General features: G+C 41.5%; 1 protein-coding gene across 1 annotated transcript in view; it reads left to right on the forward strand.

The window, feature by feature from the left end:
- LONP2 (lon peptidase 2, peroxisomal) overlaps positions 1-18,960 on the forward strand; it is a 37,252-nt gene extending 18,292 nt beyond the window's left edge. Inside the window, exons 10-15 of the mRNA XM_014882545.2 lie at positions 140-266; positions 1,291-1,424; positions 10,059-10,201; positions 14,309-14,516; positions 15,585-15,775; positions 17,455-18,960. Of these exons, the coding sequence (XP_014738031.1) occupies positions 140-266; positions 1,291-1,424; positions 10,059-10,201; positions 14,309-14,516; positions 15,585-15,775; positions 17,455-17,676 (1,025 nt within the window). The 3' untranslated portion in view covers positions 17,677-18,960. The remainder of the gene's footprint in view (positions 1-139; positions 267-1,290; positions 1,425-10,058; positions 10,202-14,308; positions 14,517-15,584; positions 15,776-17,454) is intronic.
- Positions 18,961-19,345: the final 385 nt, after the last annotated feature.

A 19,345-nucleotide genomic window follows, 5' to 3' on the forward strand; every position in this document is an offset into this window, starting at 1 on the left:
GTAAATTATAGCTGGGGTCGATTTTTTGTTAAATTTTTGTTAAAGGTAGAATTGTAAAAGATAAGAAATTTGATTGTATTGTAGTGTCTAAGCAAAAAGATCATTAATAAATACATGCTACTTTTTTTTTTTTTTTAAGGATACACACAAGAAGAAAAAATTGAAATTGCACATAGACATTTGATTCCTAAACAGCTTGAACTACATGGTCTGACTCCACAGCAAATACAGATTCCCCAAGTAACCACTTTGGGCATAATTACCAGGTAAATCTGTTCATTGCCTTCAGTTGAAATACCTTCTTTTATAAATCAGTTTATAAAGTGGTAATACAAATATATCTTAGTATATGTTGTCCTTAGCTTCAGCAGTTCAACAACTGGTAGTTTATGGAATTGCTCTTTCCTTAGCTCTTGTCTTCTCTAGAGAACATGGTTTCAGTAGGGAGTTCCTTGCTCTTGGTCTCCAGGTGTGGCTCACAATCAGTTGTGCTGACACAATTGCCAAGGCCCTGTGATTAAACACGACCAACCTGAGGCTGGTGTGGCTGCGGTGTGTGAAGCCTTGGCCTTGGCAGCAGACAGCATGTAGTGTAAAGAACCAAGTTATATTTCTGTCATTTTCATACAAAAAATGAAATTATCCTTCTTTTTTTTTTCCTTGTGGCTTGATGGGTACATTTGTCTAGATTTGGAATACAGTTTAAAAAATTAAAATACGGGGTTTCAAAATAGCTCCTATTCATTAGAACTGGGGTTTTTGTTAGACATGACAGCAAATGTATTGATCAGAACATCTTTTGAACTTGAAACTGGCTCATTTCCAATGGTAAAAGTGTATTTGGATTCAATGAATTGAGGTATTTTCTGACTAGTGTTTTGACTGTTTTTTGTAGTGTTACTGCCTGGTGCTTTTTAGTTCATAGACTAAAGCAAAATATTCTTTACAGCCAGCTCCTCAACTTCCAGTGAGCTATATATTTTAAGTTTTAAAATAGTTCTTCCTTTTCATTTTTATGCATCCAAGAAGATCTCAGTGCTATTGGACATTGCTTAGCATTTCATGAAGGTTTGGCACCAGGTGTTAGTCGTGTCTTCCCACTCAGTAATTTGTCTACAATTTTATCAGCAACCACAATTATTTTGATCTAAACAAATGAATTTTTTCCTATGTAATAGAGTAGTCCAAGGTTTTGGTACCTTTCCCATCCCATTTTATGTGGCTGTGTGTTTAGTCAGGAGTGTGTTTCCATGGAAGAGAACTGTGTAGCCCAAGTGTTGTCTCTCACAGGTACACGAGGGAGGCAGGAGTGCGGGCCCTGGATCGGAAGCTGGGAGCCATTTGCAGAGCAGTGGCTGTGAAAGTGGCAGAAGGGCAGCACAAAGAAGCAAAGCCAGACCGTGCTGAGGTGGGGGAAGGTGAAGGTGTGTATCTGGCATGTTCTGTTGAAAAGGGAACTCCTAATGTGGCCACGGGGAAGCTAATTTAGCAGCTTTTTCTGATGTTTTATTATTCTTTAAAGACTCTGTTTTCAAAAGCATGGCAGATCGTGTGACATTATTATTATGTACAGTTTTAGTGCTGAATTATGACTTAGGACATAAGTTGAGTAGTTTCAGCCTGCTGAGTTGAGAATCACAGAATCACAAGGTTGGAAGAGACCTTCAAGACCATCAAGTCCAACCCAAGCCCTAACACTTCAACTAAACCATGGCACTGAGTGCCACATCCAGTCTTTTCTAAACACATCCAGGAATGGTGACTCCACCACCTCCCTGGGCAGACAATTCCAGTGCTTTATCACTCTTTCCATAAAAAAACTTTTTCCTAATATCCAACCTATATTTCCCTTGGTGAAACTTAAGGCTGTGTCCTCTGGTTCTGGTTCTGTCAGTGCTGCCTGGAGAAAGAGACCAACTCTTACCTCACCACAGCCACCTTTCAGGAGTTGTAGAGTGATGAGGTCACTCTGAGTCTCCTTTTCTCCAGGCTGAACAGTCCCAGCTCCCCCAGCCATTCCTCACAGGGTTTGTGTTCCAAGCCCCTCACCAGCCAGCAACTGAGAAGTTCAGTGCATCTGTTTCATGTTTCAGGGATGCAGTTGTGATTTGTGTATATCTTCCTAGTTTTTTAATGCAAATCTTTCACTTCTTCTCTTTAATAAAACACCAAGCATGGCTGTAGTTCCTACTAGCTCAGAACTCCATCTGGTTACTTTATTGTACACTAAAAAAGTTGTCTGCTTGAGGGGCTCTGAAATTAGAATTGTTTTTATGTGCCCTTTAAGACCGTGCTTATTCAAAGTCTCTTGGAGCTTTGGTAACTTCTCAGCCTTGGTTAGTCCGGTCTTGTTTCCCACGTCAGTCAGTCATCAAACAGACTGAAAGAAAGCTAAACACAAAACTCTCAAACAGCAAAAATACCCAGGTAACTGCTTCACCAGTAAAGATAGGGCTCTTTCTAAGTCTGGAAATAGGAGAGGGAAGGATGAAGTCAGGCCCATGATCCAGTTCATGTGCAGCACACAACAGGTGACTGCTCCCTTTTTAATCCCCCCATGAGTGTTCTCTTTAATAAAAATGAACATCCACACTGTGTTTGGTGAAAGATATGATGGAGGGTGTAGATGGCTGTGCTTTTGTTCCAGCCAGATGCTGATGGAGGGTGTTGCTGTACACAGCAATTTCCTGTTGGAGCCCCTCGGTGTCAGGTAGATGAGGAATGTGAAAGGACAAACTCCAAACCTCAGGCTGAGCTTCTAAAATGTGGATAGCCCTTAGTCTAATAAAATCTATCCAGCAGGGTGTTGTGTGTTCTCTTTGTTTTTTGAAGACTGAAATGAGTTCAGGTGACAAGAAATTTGCCAATATGGTAGAGGACAACAGTGTCAGAGGATCCCAGAAACTGAAAACTGCAGAATGGCTGCTTGCTTTTGCTCCAGGATACTCACAGACTTAAAATACCAAACAGGGCCTTGTTGGCTTGATGTTCTGAAATATTCCAAAAAACCTGTAGATTCTAACATCTGTACAGCTGGAATAGGTCTGGTCCAGAGGAGGACAAATGAGACTCATAATCTGTTACTTTAAAACCAGGCAGCAAACAAGTCTCAGCAATGCCCACCCCTTTCAGAGGGTAGATCCCAGGGGAGGAAATATAAGGGATATTTTTAAAAGCAGTGGTAATAATTAGAAGGGTGTTTGAAGAAGAGTTTTACCCACAGTAAAAACTTACATAATTTGTCTCTGAGAATCTGTTTCTTGACAGTCTTGCAGCTTTACCTTGCCTTTTTTTCCTAGTTCAGTATTTCCCTTCTGAAAATGAAATCTTCTTTTACGTTGTTGAGTTTTCTAGGATCACCCTAATGTCTGTGAAAACTGTAATATCACGAGGTTGAATTTGGCAGTGTTTGCTTAAGCAGGGTCAGCAGGGTTTTCTCTGAATGTTTGTCTTAAAGGCAATGAGCTCTCAGTATCGGTGACTGAATCTGTGAACGATCCTGCAATTTAAATGATCCCATCTACATTAAAAGGCAGAGGTTTTAAGACATATTTACCAGTGCTTGCCTTTTATATTATGTGTGTTTTCTACGTTCTATGCTTTGATGGACTTGGTGAAGTCAGACACTGACTTGTTGATTCTTCTGTGCTCTCTTCATGAACACGACTGTGAGCCTTTGGGCTGTGCTGGCCCAGCTCACCCACACCAGGCAGTGTCAGGTGTCCTGGCTGCTGCACCTTTTGGGTGGTAATTTTGACAAGTCATATTTTCAAACTGGGTATCTGTGTCTAAAATGTGTTTCAGAGGTCTAATGCAATTGCTGAATAAAGAGATGTCATTCTGCTCTTCAAGCATTTTGGTAAAATAGACAAGAGGTAGGTTCAGAGAAGAGCTCGTGGTACTGTCAGAAGAAACACTTTATTATTAAGGCAAGTAACAAAAAGGAGCTGTGTTAGACATCTCAATCCAGTGAGAGAGTTATTTACCATGTTAAAATTAGAGCTGTGCTTGCAACTGAGGTATTTACACTGTTAAAATTATACACTGTTAAAATTAGCTCTGGACTTGCAACTTACCAAAGCTAAGTGAAAATAGCATTTCTCCCTCTTTTGAAGCACTTGGGCTGCTGGCATTTTTGGTTGACCCAGTTTGGAGTTAAGAAAGAAATGAGCTGTGAAGAGTTGCCTTTGTACTTCTGAAGTGAAAACTGTCCATAAGAAAAAGCTGTATTAATAAAAGGGAGTCTGAGGGACAGGTGTCTCTACAGTGAAACTTTGCTGTTATGAAGACTTGTACAGAACTGTGCAGTTCTGCAAAGTGGGTTTTATTTTGTACTAATACAGTGCTTACACCCTGGTGTGTTTTTACAGTGTGTCATTTGCTGGGAGTGTATGAGAGTAAGAGCCTTTTAAAAATATTTCTATTTTCGTTCTGTCTTTTGGAAACAACTAAGTGTTCAAAACAAAACTTGTAATTGCAAATACTTGCAAGTTGAGGCATATAATGGGATTTGTAGCCTAAATTGATTTCTTTGGCATTTTTTTCACTTGTTGATTTAGTGGACATTTGTGCAGTTGTGCATTATGATGATGAATTTTTATTTCATATAATGGATGACTCTGGAAGATTAATTAATCAAATTGTCATCCCTTAATAGTTTCATTAGAATTACTTATTGAATTTTTTTTCTTTATAAAAATATCTAGAAGTCATTTTTGCTTCCCTCATTTGTGTGTTGCTGATGTGAGACTGAGACTCTGCCGTTAGTGCCTTGCTATGCCTTGAGTTGTGACTAGGAGAGGGCAGACTGCAGGTTTGCCTTGCTTGCTAAAACATAATTTTTACCTGATCCAGAGCACAGCCAAATCCTGCCATGGTGCCTGTTGTTTATTCAGCTGAGTGCCTCTGGCTGGTGGGTTGTAGTAAGAGTTAAGGACACTAGGTGGTAGAATCACAAACTTTCCACCATTACATTGATTAAATCAGATTTTTAACTTCAGGGAGAGCACCTGTTTTCAAAGCTTTGTAAAGATGAGGCTTTTGCCACTCTTTGGCTGTGGGAAGGGAGGGTGCTGCCATAGCAGAGCTGGAGACTCTCTCAGAATGGCTTCAGAAATGCACAGGCAGCTTTTAGTGCCTTCCTTGCTCCTCTGACTCCTGAGCTTTCTGGAGAAATTGGTGAGTGCAGGAATGTTGGTTTGTGTCAGTTGTTGGGTTTGCACAGAGAACTTCAGCATTTTTCAGAGCTCTCTGGGGAGTCATCCCTGTGTACAGCAGTGCTATCTGATATTTCACTGAAACACTGTCTAAGATTTATGAGACACTCCTTGAGTCTTTTGACACTACAAGAAATTCTAGAAGTCACAAAAAACTATCCTTCCTATTTTAGTGCAACTGCCTTGAGAATACAATGCAGCAACTGTGCACTAAAGCATCATATCATGATACAGCAGTTGAAACCCAGAGTGAAAAACAATTTGTCTAATTCAGACCCGAAGGGAGATTTAGGACAGGTAATATTTCATAACTAAAAGTGATGAAGTGAGGATTGTGCTTATGTTGAAACCAAGGCCCATAACCCAGCAATACAGAGCAGTTTGTTCTAGTCCTTGTGGATAAAACAGTTTAAATGCAAGTTTGACCAAAGTGGTCAGTGTGAACTGACACATGAAATCTGCTGAGCATCAGTCCCAGGGTGGTGTGACCTCAGGTCTGAGCTCAGCTCTGCTAACCTTAGAGAGCTTCCCAGCTGCAGTGTGGGCCTTTCTCTGAAATTTCTGAAAATTGCTTGGAGTGACTTCTCTGTAGGATATGGCATAAATGTTCTGAGAAGTTTGGCTTGAATACAAATTAATTTTTAAGGTGTTATTTTTCCCATGTGAATTTTTCTAAATATTCCTGCATGAGTACCTCACATTCAAGTACACATCGTTATTGTAGGTCACAAATGATAGAATGTAATTATTTTGTGGAAAGAGGACTTTTCTGATGCTGTGGGGAGAAATGCACATAGTATTAAATGTAAGCATATAAGTAAGTGTAAATAGGATTAGGGTCCCAGGAAATTGTTCCCTTCCTGAAGAAACGCTTCCTGAAAGTTTAGTGCCTGAGATTTAAGTTTGACAGTGGAATGTTGCTTTTAGGGCAGTTTCATGTTATGGCTGGCTTTGGATGTAAACTGTTGTCAGCAAAAGCAATCTCATCCTTTTCTACCTAAATGCAGTTTTGGGGTTTTTTTAAGTTTGGAGGGACTAAAAGAATTCTGTCTGTTGTGTACTGAAGCATCTGCTGCTAAGTCAGATGAGAAAGAAAGATAGAATGTTATTTTCCCTTTAATTCCCACAGACTTGAAACCTTGTCTGTCATGCTGATGCTCTTTTTTGTATCTCTTTGTTCAGCAAATCAGAATGTGTTATGTTCAAAACTGCTTTAAAATGTTAGGCTTCTATTTTTCTGTCTTGGTCAGTAAGTATGGTTAGAAATCTTTGGGTTTAAGACTTGTGTTGCTAGTGCTTAATTTAAATATTTTTTGTGAGCAGATGAGAAATTGCTGCAAGTTGAGGAAGTTTTAGACTTTTGTATTCTCTCATTTCCATTACATCTGTAGAAGGTAGCAGTCTTTTTTTTTAAATCTTTGTGCCATGGAATGTCCATTAAGATTAAATCTTTAATTATATTTAATAGTTCAGTGTCAGTATGTTTTCTTAGGAGTCCATTTTCTTACAAATCCATTTTTACATGTGAGACTTTGTTTTATTTTGGGAACTTGCAAAGACAGATTCCTGAAGAACATTGTGATCTTTGAGTAGCTGCAGATTCTGCTTGGAAAATTTTACAAACAATATTTTTTTTTTAGTTGGTTGTTTATTGAACTTATTTTTAGTTACTTGGGAAGGGCTATGTGTTGTTGCTTATTTTTAGTATTACAATTTTTAAATGTTAAAACAACTCAATACCATGCTGCTTTTGTGTAAGCAGACAGGTAATAGCAGAGCAGCAGGTGGTTCCTCTAGTGCAGTTTGGAGCTCTGTTAAGGGCACTTTTTGACCTTTTAGTTTATTTTGCCAACTTATCTCAAACTGTAAGATGATTAAGCTGCTGTCCTAACGAGAAATTCTGTTTCTGGAAACTTGAAGTGTCTTGTTTCTAGATAAATATGTCATTTAGCTTGTACTGTGGTTTATGGCTGTTAGTCTGAGGTAGGTAGGGAACACACATTTGTCATTGTTAGTGGAAATCTTAATTACTTGTGTCTTTATAGATTCTTCATGGTCAGCACTTGTTTAAAGATGATAAACGAAGGCAGCTTGTTCCTTCAAAGAAAAAGAGTTTGTAATTACATTTTGGGACATCACTGTATGCTTTTCTAGAAGATTAGATAAAGCCAGAATTTAGGTTAACATTTTTAGAAAAACTCTGGAGTTTATTATTGTTATAGATTATAAAATGGAATCTACTCATTAGATCAGATAAACTCAAAAAACCCAGTTTCTGATTCTTTTAATGAGGCATGTGGCCTCAAATTTCCTGATTTGTTTATGAGGAGTTTGTCTCTTCAGCTAGATACAGAGCTAGGTGAAATAAATACATTTGTGTTTGTTAGGGAGTAAAATCTTGGTATAGAACAAAAGCAGCTGGTTTTAAATTCAGTTTTGTTTTGAAATACGAATTGCATCTCAGATTATCAAAGAGTTGAAGTTGCAGTCTGAATTGCAAGAATAGCATGCAGGGTCAAGTTTCCTAGACTTGCCAGTATTTATATCTTTGAATTTATTATGTACAAAAATAGTAGTTTAACAAAAGCAGAGAGACATGCTGGAACAACAGGAGGCATCTGACTCAGGCAGTGTTTGCAGTAAAGGAATGGGATTTAGCCATGGAGCAGTGAGTTGTACAATGGAAAGATGAATGGCTGTTGGATAAGGACTGTTAGACTGGAGTCCTGAATGAAAGCTGAGTTGCTGCTGTCGTGTTAATAGTGATGTAAAATGTTTTCCTTGATTCTCTATTAAGGCATTAGTGAGATGTCACAAAATTATCTGTAAAAAGGCCTTTATGTATCAGGATTAGTAACAGGATAGTTTGTGTTTTATAGAAGGAGACATCCTCATTCATCCATTCTGAGAATTGCTTTTGCACTGCTGACCACCTCTTCATGTTGTAAATAGATTAGATCAGTGGTTTGTGTTTTTCTGTACTTGTTTGAGCTCGTGGATCTTCAGTTACTGTGCATGCATTGATGTGCAGAGGAAGAACCAGAAAGCTCCTTTTCAAACTAAAATTAGAAAGAATTCAGAGAAAGTAAACAACCCATATTTGGGTCCAAACTATGGTGCAGGAGTCTTGAAGCTCAGGGTACATTGCTGTGTAATACAAACTTGAGATGTGTGTTAGGCTGGGGTTTGGGTGGGAAGCAAAGTCTTCACTCTGTGTGTTCAGGGAGGCACTGCCCTGAGAGTGCCACAGAGCCTCAGGAACAGCTGGATTGTCCAAACATTCTTCATTTCTCTGATAGATGATTGACTAAAACACTGCTTAGGGCTTTTGAGAAGTGCTGATAAGCCTCTTCACCTGGATCAGATTCTGTGGGGAAATGATTCCTTGCTTGCATTGTCCCTCTGCTCCCAGTCCTTTGGTACCTGTGCAGTCTCAGCTCTTGAGCTCAGGCACCCAAACAGCTCCTCTGCAGGCTGGGGGTGAGACTGACATTGACATGATTCCCATTACAGTTCACTTTGTGTAGAAAGAGAAAACAGACATTTGAAGGCAATTCTGCTAAGGAAGCCATTGTGCAGGTAAGAAATCCACTCATGCTGAGAGTGAAGGAAGGGAAGAAGGCCCCTTCTGAACCCATAACTATTGCTTTAATTGTGTGGTCCCTCCTAGGTGACACTTGAGTATATTGCATTCTAAAGTGTCAGGCTGCTGGGAGTTTATAGCCCTTCCTGAAGAGTATATCATGCCTGTAGGTGTTTCTGAAAATGTCTGGTAATTGGACCTTGGAGGAATTTTTTGCTGCTGCTAGTTATTGAGCATGACACCTTAGCAGTATCTTCAACAAAGAAAAGAACAGAGCCCTCTGTGTGTGTAGTGTTTCAAGACAAAAGGCACAGGTTATTACACTGAAATTGTTTGAGGTTTTTCCACTGAACAAGGCCTGTAGGTGTTGTATTGTGAGCTGGCTGTTGAGCACACAGGAGATGTCAGTTTTGTGAGTTAAGCAGCCTGAGCAGGTGGAAGGTGTCCCTGTGTTTGATGGGGAGTTGGGCTGATGATCTTTAAGGGTCCCTTCCAACCCAAACCCTTCTGTGATTGAGCAAAGCCATAAAAGTCATAGGAGACAAAAACCGACATGAAAAGTGTCACATCAGAGTCTGTGCTGCAAGGGCTGCACTGGGGGTGCTCTGTGCTGGGCACATGAGAAGAGCAGGAGTTGCTGCACTGTCAGAATTGCCCTGATCAGCTGCACGTTCTCTGTTACACCACACTGCCTGTGATTCCTCCTGCAGGATTCTGCCCTTCCCTGGGAGGGTGGGGAGGTTCCCAGAGAGGCTGTGGCTGCCCCATCTCTGGAAAGTATCCAAGGCCAGGTTGGACGGGGCGTGGAGCAGCCTGGGATAGTGGAAGGTGTCCCTGCAAGACCTTAAAGCAAGATCAGCTTTAGGTCCTTTACAGCCCAAACCATTCTGATGCTGTGAAATACTGGTTTTCTGCACAAATCTGGTGAAAAATACAAAGTCTTAAATGAGCTAATGTGTTTTGCTGTTTGAATTAGTTTAAAATGCACTTAAGCTGATGAGTTGTATCTCTGTCAGTGCTCTAGATTTAATTTTTTCTTTGATGAACAGTTAGAACATATTTAGGCTTAATAATTAAATTTCATGCCATATTATCTTTAATTTGACAAGATTTTTGTGAGAGATGCTTTGAGCACATTTTCCTGAACTTACTGAGCATTTTGTTGCATATTTTATTTTTCTCTGTCAAGATGTAAAAAAAAAAATTCCTCTGTCTAGGAAAGACCATTACAAATCCTAAATTAGATTTTCTTCCTTTAGATTGCAAAGAGCACGTTGCAGAAGATGCCAAAGCAGAATCCATCAGTGACACAGCTGACCTGGCTCTGCCACCTGAAATGCCGATTTTAATTGATTTCCATGCTCTGAAAGATATCCTGGGGCCCCCCATGTATGACATGGAGGTAACATCCTCATTTGTTTCTGTTTGATGCTGTTTCTGGCTGATATGATTATTGCTATTGACTGAGTCTGTACAGTGTTAATACCAGCACTGTGTTTCTTTATGTTCCACAAAATGTGTTTTCACCTAAAGAAGTTTTCTTTTTTTTTGAAATTCAGGGTACGTAAATAACATAATGCCCTGAATTTTCTGTTAGCAAAGGTTCCTGCAGCAGTGCTGAAGAATGTGGTGGTGTTTTTTCAGTTTGAAACAATTTTGCTTTTGTTTGGGGGATGTTTGGTGGTCTTGGGAAGGAAGCCAAAAGTAGAACCCAGGAATCCTGTCTCTGCAGCAGCTGTGCTAAGGACTGTCCCTCATACCTCCTTAAAGCCAGGCAGCATTTTTGGGTATTAAAACTACTTCAGTTTGCACCAGAAGTTCTCAGACATTCTTTAGGTTAATGTGACTCTTAGCTATTAAAATGTTTTATGATCAGTCAGGCACCTCCAGCTCTGCTCCTCAGTAGGCATATTTCAGATTTTTTGCTTTCCCCCATTGGTGTTTTGCTCTGTTCTATGGAAATGCCATCAGTTAAAGTAGTTTGTTCGTTTGGGATTCTCATTTCACCAGTGACAGTACAGTTGTTCTCAGTTTCTGAGAAGTTTCCTCTTACAATTCTTTTCTCCTAAATCAGAGGACCAGATTTCCAGTGGGATTTGAAGAACAGAAAGGGGACAAGGTGATTGGGATAGCAGGAGAAAATGAATCTGCTTGTCTGTGTACACTGAAATAAGACTGATTGAAGCTTGTGACTTATCAAAAATTTTCTTAACGTTTCTGTATTTAGAAGGCAAATTTAGTGCATAAATGGAAGTAGAGGTGAATCCACACAGATCAATTCCCCAAGCAGCTCAGGATTTTTTTTCATGTACTATTTGCTGTATTTATTGAATGAATATTTTTCAGTATACACTTTTGTTTTTTTCCATGTAAATTGCTCAGATAACAACATAACTCCTATTTTAAAGAATTTTCCCAACTAATGTATTATGCCTTAGAATTTTCTCAAGTCCCCCCGAGGTTCTTTTGAGGAGCAGAGTTTCTGTTCTGGCAGTTGCCTGAGCCTGGCTGCTGTGGGTTCTGCTCTGTAGGCACAGGCTGGGTCTCCTCTCTGAGAGCTTCACCCTGGGCCTGCATTTTGCCATTTATCAGCAGCTGAAACAAAGACACGATGGAGGCAGCCACTGTGTCACTACCTGCAGGAGCTGAGCAAATGGAACTGAAAACATGGCATGACTTAATTGATCTGTTGTCCTTCAGGGAATTCCTGACACAGGGATTCATCTTTCACCTTTCCAGGGCAGTGCTTGGTTATTGTCTGCACAGCTCTCCCAGCAGGAGGACGTGACAGAATATTCAGCTGCTGCTTGCTGGATTAATTCATTTATCACAAATAAATAATCTTATGTGTCTCCCTACAGAACAAATGTTGGCATGAATCACAGAGTGAGGCTTTGAAAGAATAATCTCAACAGTCTAAAGTGCAGAAGATTTAATGAAATGTTTCAGTACAGCACACTTTTGGAGGAAAGGGTTTCTAATATATCTAGTGGTTTTATAACAAACTATATTTTGTGCATGGATTTTAGTTTCTTTTGGGCGAATTTTTAGCTTTTTTTTTTTCTTTCAACCCTTAATTCTGCTCGAGTAACAAAATATTATTGGCATCACAGGAAGGCCCATCAGGATTGTTTTATATCCTCATAACTTGAGTGAAGTTGAAGGGACAGAAGCTGTAGGTCAGGGAAATGGCCTAGTCTAGGAAATGAAAGGTAGATGCCATAAAAGAATGGCTCTGTTTCATGGGACAGGCACAATTCTAATTAGGGAAAAAATTAGGGTGTGTTTCAGAAGCAAAACCTGTCCAAAGCACAGGTTTAGATTGGCATTTTTATGTAAGAACTATCAGTCTTGTGGTGATATTTCTGGGAAATCCTTCTCCCTCAGAGGGAAACCGCTGTTAATGTGCTTTTCCAGCAGTGATTTGCCAGGGAATGAATCAGAAGGGTAGAAAAAAAGTTGGTACAGTCAGGCTGGGAGAACCTGTGGAAAAAAACCAACCATGCTAAAGGCCAGCAAGTGACTGAACTGGTTCTCATCTTCCCATTGTGACTCGGGGACTTACCAGCATCTTGTCCATTACACTGACTTGGTGTAGCACCAAAACTGCAGATGATAACCTGAAATACTCTAAAATAAATGACTGTGCTGAATGTTAAGACTTTAATTTTGCCGTGTCCAGGCAGCTAAAATGCATCTGCCAGTATGTTCATGTACTCAGGATACAGCTAAATCACAGCTGGGTTGGTCTGATCTGCAGAAATTTTCAAGGCATCACATGTAGGTCAGTGACATCTTCATCATCTGACAGACATCACCAGCCACCAGCTGATTCAAATGGTCATTTTTAATTGAAGTTGTTTAGAAAGTGTAAGAAAGGATTTATTTTAATTTAAATTAATCTGACTTTTGGTGAGAAGAAATTACTCAGAGTTGCCAGGAGTGATTCAGTCTTGTGGGGCTCCCTGTAACACTTGTGGGTGTCTCATGTAATCCAGTGTGCTTTCCTCTGAGTGTTGGGGGTTCTGTCTTTGGGGGCTCTGGCTGTGTTTGGGGATTTCCAAGGGGCTTTTCTGCAGCCTGATCCCCAAGCTGCCAGCACGTGTGCCTGTCAGCAGGCTCAGTAAAGGCTCAGCTGAGGAGGTTGCAGCAGGGCTGGTCCAGTCTCTCTCTCCAGAACAGCAGGAGAGGCTGCTTGGCTTTGGAGGCACCAGGTAATGCAAGGAACAATGGTCCAAAGGTGATCAACACCTACGACACAGCCAGTTTCTCTTATCAGATCTCAACTGACTTGTGAAAGCAGGAGGAGGTACGTGCCTGGTGTGAGGACAGAGGAGGGAGCCTGTGCTAAGTGATGAGTCTGTTTTGATTTGTTGTCCCATTTGCTGTGTTCTGCCCCTGAGCTCTCAGTCTCTAAACTGTTTTCAGTTGATCCAGAGTCCAGTCTAAAAAAACTGAAACAAACCCCCAAATCAACAAACCTTCTTGACGGCTGCTTTGGGCTGGGAGGGGGTGTGGATAATTAATTTTGTTCATTACACCTGTAATGCTTGAAACCATGATGGTTTGCCAAAATAGCATTGTCTACAGTGCAAAGGGGAATGCTCCAGCGTTGTTGGATTTCAGTGTGAGCAGCATGAACTGACTTTGTTAACTTGAGCTACTAAAATAATCAGAGTAAATCACTGTAACTAATAACACACAGGGAATTAATGTAGAAATTTATGTTAGCCAAAAGAAAAATGCTTGGTGAAACATAGCAGTGAAACACACTGTTCTGTACAATTTCCTTAAATGCTAGAAGAAGAAAGAGCCTTCTTAGCTAAATCATGCTGATGACAGCAGATGGCAGGATGTTGATGCCAGTGCACAGGTAAGGGAGAGAGCCAGGAGAAGGGGCTCTGTGCTTTCCTTGGCTTTGGCTGCCAGTGTAGCTGCTGATTGCTTGGCTGCTTGTAGCTCCTGAAGGGACTCTGTCAGGTGTCCCCTCTGCCTGGCCTGGGAACACATTCCTGTTTCTGCTGTTCAGCGTTTGTAAATGTCTGCAGGGAACAAAAGCTCAGGCAGTGCCACCGCCTTTAAAAAGGCTTCTAGGGAACACCAGGGAGCAAAACTGGCTTTGTCACAGGAGTAACAGTCAGGGCAAACACACTCCAGCAGATGGGTTGTCACATAAACATTCAGTCAGGATTGACTGAATACCTGAAGTCCTTTGAGGAGAAAGATTCTTACGGTGGTTTTGGGGGCAGGGTAAGTTTCAAGAGTGACACGCCCGGATGTTTGCCGTGGCCTTAAGCTAAGCTGCCGTGCACAGCTCTTGTGTAATTAGTGCTTACACACATCCAGAACTACTGCTGCATTAAATAATAAATTAAAATAGAAGAGATCAGACACTTGGCTTAACTTCTGTGTTTTGATGGGTACAGTTGTTTCAAAGCCAACTATTGAGTTGTTTTTGCGAGTTTTTTTTAAAGGCTATTTCCTAAACCGCTTCCCGTGTTTCCTTCAGGTGTCTGAGCGGCTCAACCAGCCCGGGGTGGCCATAGGGCTGGCCTGGACCCCCCTGGGAGGGGAGATCATGTTTGTGGAAGCGAGCCGGATGGAAGGGGAGGGCCAGCTCACACTCACGGGCCAGCTGGGCGATGTCATGAAGGAGTCGGCTCACCTGGCCATCAGCTGGCTGCGCAGCAACGCCAAGAGATACCAGCTCACCAACGGTGAGGGACACTGCGGGGACACTGCAGGGACACTGCCCGCTGTGCTGCACTGCTGAGTAACCCTGGCAGGTACTCACAGTCAGCATGTAGCACACAAAGAGTTTCAGCTGTCAGTGCTGCCCTGAAGATTAGGTAGCTCCAGAGTCCCTCTGTGTAGCTCTCTCCCAGGTGCTGCCAAGCCGAGGTGGTTGTGGCCTGGCAGAACACGAGTTGTGTCTCCCTGCCCTAGCCTGGAAGGTTGTGGGCAGCCTCAGTGCCAAGGTGCTTCTCCTTGGTTGTGGCAGACACTGCCTCTGACTCATTTTTACACTCAAGCTTTCCAGCAGTATTTTCATGATGGAGACAGATATGGAAGTCTATAGTTTTTCTCTGACAGGTTCTGTTAAAAGGTTTTTGTAGTCTTAAGTTTTAGTATTTTGAGAGTGTTTGGTTTGTATGGCAGCTGTGGAACTGCACTGCAATAGGGCTCTGTACAAGAACATTTTACATATTTTTAGTCTGAACCTGCTTTCTAGATTATCATCTGCTGATCAGGCAAATAATTGACCAGTATCTGTCACTATTTGTGGAAGTCTAGATAGGTTAAAAACAAAAATGGAATTAATGTATGAAATGCTGCAGGCATTACCTGTGTGCATGTTTACCTCTCTGGTTTACACTCCATTACAGGTGAAAAGACATAAATAAGAGTTTCACTTTATTATAATTGTGAGTTTCTGTGGAGTGTTCTCTGAACATTGACGTTGATGGTTTGGGACATAAAAATTCTATGTAGAATTTCCTTGGTTTCCACATTAATCCCTACTTTCAGTTTCCCAATGCATGCAAATGCCAAGCTTATTGGTTATCATGTTACAGTTTTTTCTAGGAATTTGGATATAGGAAAGCTCATTGGGATTTCTCCTTGTTGTTTTTTCCTAGGGCCTCTGCAATATTGTGCTGTTGTTTTCAGCTTACTGTTAATAAATAGAGCCAAGGCTTTTAGGTCTTGGTGAGCTTTTAGAATAAAGACCAGGAACAAAATGGATTTAGATTTTTAACATTCAAACCATTCTTTTTTTCCTTAAGCTTCTGGAAGTTTTGATCTCCTTGACAACACTGACATCCATCTGCACTTCCCAGCTGGAGCTGTCACAAAAGATGGACCATCTGCTGGTGTTACCATAGTAACCTGCCTTGCTTCACTCTTCAGTGGGCGGCTGGTGTGCTCAGATGTAGCCATGACAGGAGAAATTACACTAAGAGGCCTTGTTCTTCCAGTAAGCATCACTGGAGAAAAGAGCTAAGTTGTATTAATTCTCCCTATTTTGGATATAAAATCTCTTTATAGCCACTTAGAAAAGAGTGGATCCAGAGCCTTGCTGGATCATTCCTTAGCAGCAATGCAGTCTCTCCTGGTGCAGTTGGAAGAGGCCAGGCTGCTGCAGGAATGTCTCACTCGTCTGCTTTGCCTTTCAAGCTAAAGCCAGCCTTGATGTGGCTTTTTGGGAAAATACATTAAAATGTCTACTTGGAAAGGAAACCTCAAAGTCTTAAAATGCAAGATGGCTCTAAAGTCTGCACTGTGGTTTCTAAATGTGCTTCCTCAGACTGTTGATACAGAACCACTTCTGGTGTCCTAAAGCTCTCACAGTAACTGCACACAGGTTATTCCTGTGTAACTACTGGAGTAGTATGGATTTAGGTTTCTTTTCAGTGTTGGTTCTTGGATGAAGCTCAGCCAAATGGGGTTTCCATAAAGCTTTGTCAAAGCTTGAAGGCAAAGGTGGTGTTCAAACAAAGAGTTTAGTTTGAAGTGTCAGTGGAGCCTGGCAAAAGTGCTGAAGCTGATATGGGAGTTATCATCTCATACCAAATGAGGACAGGAGGATGAAGCTGCAAACAGGGACAGGGTTTTGTTTCCTGCAGAAGAAACACAACCAGAGGTCCATGGTAGGCAGTGGCCTGGGAGGCTCTGACAGGCTAGGCCATTGTCCAGGGTTCTGGAGCAGCCTGCAGTGACTCTGCAGAGACCCAGCTTAGCCCTGCAGCCAGCCTGTCCTGACTGCCAGGCAGTGACCACACTGCCTGCTGCTAAAGCTGGGTGCAGAGATAAGGCCCCTGTAAATATTAAACCACACTTTCCTCCTTCCTCCAAGGTATCTGGAATCTTGCTGTTATCAGTGCCTGAATTCCCAGAGCTGTGCCAGGGGCTGCCCTTGCTGCTGCGTGTGCAGCACTGCCAGACCCGTGGGTCACTGTGAGGGTCGTGGGTCACTCCTGCCCTGTGTCACAGCAGCCTGGGCTTTGCCCTCTGTACTGTAATACAGGCCCTTCCTCTCTAAACCATTGTAAAATTAAAAGTTTCTGCTCTAAGATGGTCTTTAGGAATAGAAGGGAGTTTGGAGGAAGAAGCTACAGCTGTAAGCAAAACTAATTTAAGCCCCCTGTTAACATCTCATTAGCAACTCAATCAGGAGGCTCAGTGGAGCAGTGCCTCTCCACTCCTGGAACACAGCTTTGCTTTGCTGTGCCTATCTTGTTGTATAGCTCAAGTTATTTTTCATGGGACATTGCTTCCTTTTCTTTTCCCTCTAAATCTAACACTGCCTTTATTTCAGTACTGGATTTCAGTACATGATATAAAAAAATAGAGCGAAGGCCACTTTTGTTACAGAAATTCCTGAAAAGCAATGACATTTCCACTATTGATTCTCTTGTACCTGCAGTCCTATTTTTCTCTCTGTAGCTGTTACAGAAGTACTGTAGCATAATAACATATTTCCCTCATTAAGCACATGATGAGCTACAACTCTGACTGCATTTTTTTAACTGCTTTCCTAAATGACTGAGGGAGGCGGAACCTTTCATCAAAATTTAACTCCTGATGCGATGTTGCAATAGTTATTTTATTAGATTAGTTCATTGTTTTTATACAGGTATTTCTTCTCCTTCTCAGGTTGGAGGAATTAAAGACAAAGTGCTGGCAGCACACCGAGCTGGACTGAAGAGAATTATCATTCCTCAAAGGAATGAGAAGGATCTGGAGGAGATTGCGGCGCACGTGCGGCAGGACCTGACCTTCGTGCTGGCCGCGTGCCTGGACGAGGTGCTGAACGCAGCCTTCGACGGCGGCTTTGCAGCCAAGGCCAGGCTCGAGCACTTGAACAGCAAACTTTAGGCAGACAGGCTGGGCTTACTCCTCTCTCCAATTCCATAGTTCTTCATCTCTTTCAGCTACATTTAGGTATCAGGTACAACTATGAGCTAAACGGGATTGTTTGAATGGGTGTGTCAGTGCCATCAAAATGAAGACGTTGCTATTGCAGTTACCAACCTGAAACTGCACTTTACAGGCACTTGCTGCTTTTTATCAGCAAGGAATCTTGAATGTCATTTCGTGAGCTTGAGAAAGAATTCCTTAGTCTGTCTGGCACCTATGTATGTACATGGCTGGTTACATCTTCAAAGAGGGAATAATGTGCAGCAGGAGAGGCTCATGGGTGGGGTTGTTATAAAAAGCAAACTGATTTAGTGCAAGTTTACTTATTCACAAAATATCTGTAATAATAATGAATAATAATGTGCTAAGGTGCAGCAGTATGGGGGGAAAATAAGGTTTTTGAAATCTAAAAAAATACGCTTAAGGCATCTGAAGAGAAGCACTATGGCCTAATAAATGCAGTTAGGAAGTTCTTTCAGCACTTGGTTCTAGTTTGTAGCAAGGCCACTGCAGACACTTCAAACACAGGAAGCAATGCCAGAACTGAAATGTAGGAATTGTTGTGTAGGAAGGGAGAGAACACATCCGTTCCCATCTGCCCAGCTGTCCCTGCAGCAGCAGGGGGGTGGAGTGTGCTTGAGGCCTTAATGAAAAAACCCAGTAATGTTTGAGCGACAGAGTTCCTGTCCTGCATTCCTACCCATTACATACCCACTTGGTTCTGGAAATGCCTATGCTTGGAGGTTCACCTATGGAAATTAAATTAATTTGAACAATGCTAAGAAAATTCGGAATCATTATTCACTGTGAATAATGTAAGGTTTAAGAAGTCTGGCAGCTTTCCTGTCCTTTGATAGCTTTGCCTCTTATCTCCCCTTGAACCTCAGCGAGAACTGCACTTCAGTGTGTGATCCTGGCCTTTGGCATTGTTTATTGCAGGGTCAGCCCCACAAGCAAATCCTGGATGTTGTTGCATCCTTCTCTTGTTCACTGGTTCTGAAAAAAACCCCAAAGTGCTTATAAATACAAACTGTACCAGTGACAATTGCCTGTTCTAGAAGCTGCCTAAAAATGAAAAGTAAGTGTTTGCTTTGCTTTCATTTTCATAGATAACAAAGCTGATTTACCTGGAATTTAACAGCACTGGTAGTAATCAATTCAGTGGGAATTTCAAAACCTATTTTACAAAAGATTTTACAACTCTGACAAAAGACTTAATCTAATAAAATGATAAAAATAAAACCTGCTTCTGTGTCAATGTTTCAAAAGCTCTACTCTCAGTCACTCACAAGCCGAGTTCCAAGACTACAGACAACAGCCCCAGTCTCAGAACATGTTCTGCCTCATGAGAAACGTGCAGGGAAGAAGTGCAAAGAAACTTCCCCCTGGGTAAAACCCCAGCCTGGTAACTCTGTGCTGCTGTTTTGCTTTTGATCAAACTAGGAGGGAAAAATCCTCTACCAAACAGATGGAGAAACAATCCTGCACTGCTCTGCACTGTGAGAGCACTGCCATGCTTAGAATTCCAGCACAGTCTGTTTACACATGGACAAAACAAATCTGCATTTTTTAAAAAGAGAGTAAGGACTACTAAAGTTTCCAGCATGGCAAAACAGGGAGCTGCTCC

Source organism: Sturnus vulgaris, chromosome 12, assembly GCF_052056855.1.
Source record: "Sturnus vulgaris isolate bStuVul1 chromosome 12, bStuVul1.hap1, whole genome shotgun sequence".
NCBI classification, from domain to species: domain Eukaryota; kingdom Metazoa; phylum Chordata; class Aves; order Passeriformes; family Sturnidae; genus Sturnus; species Sturnus vulgaris.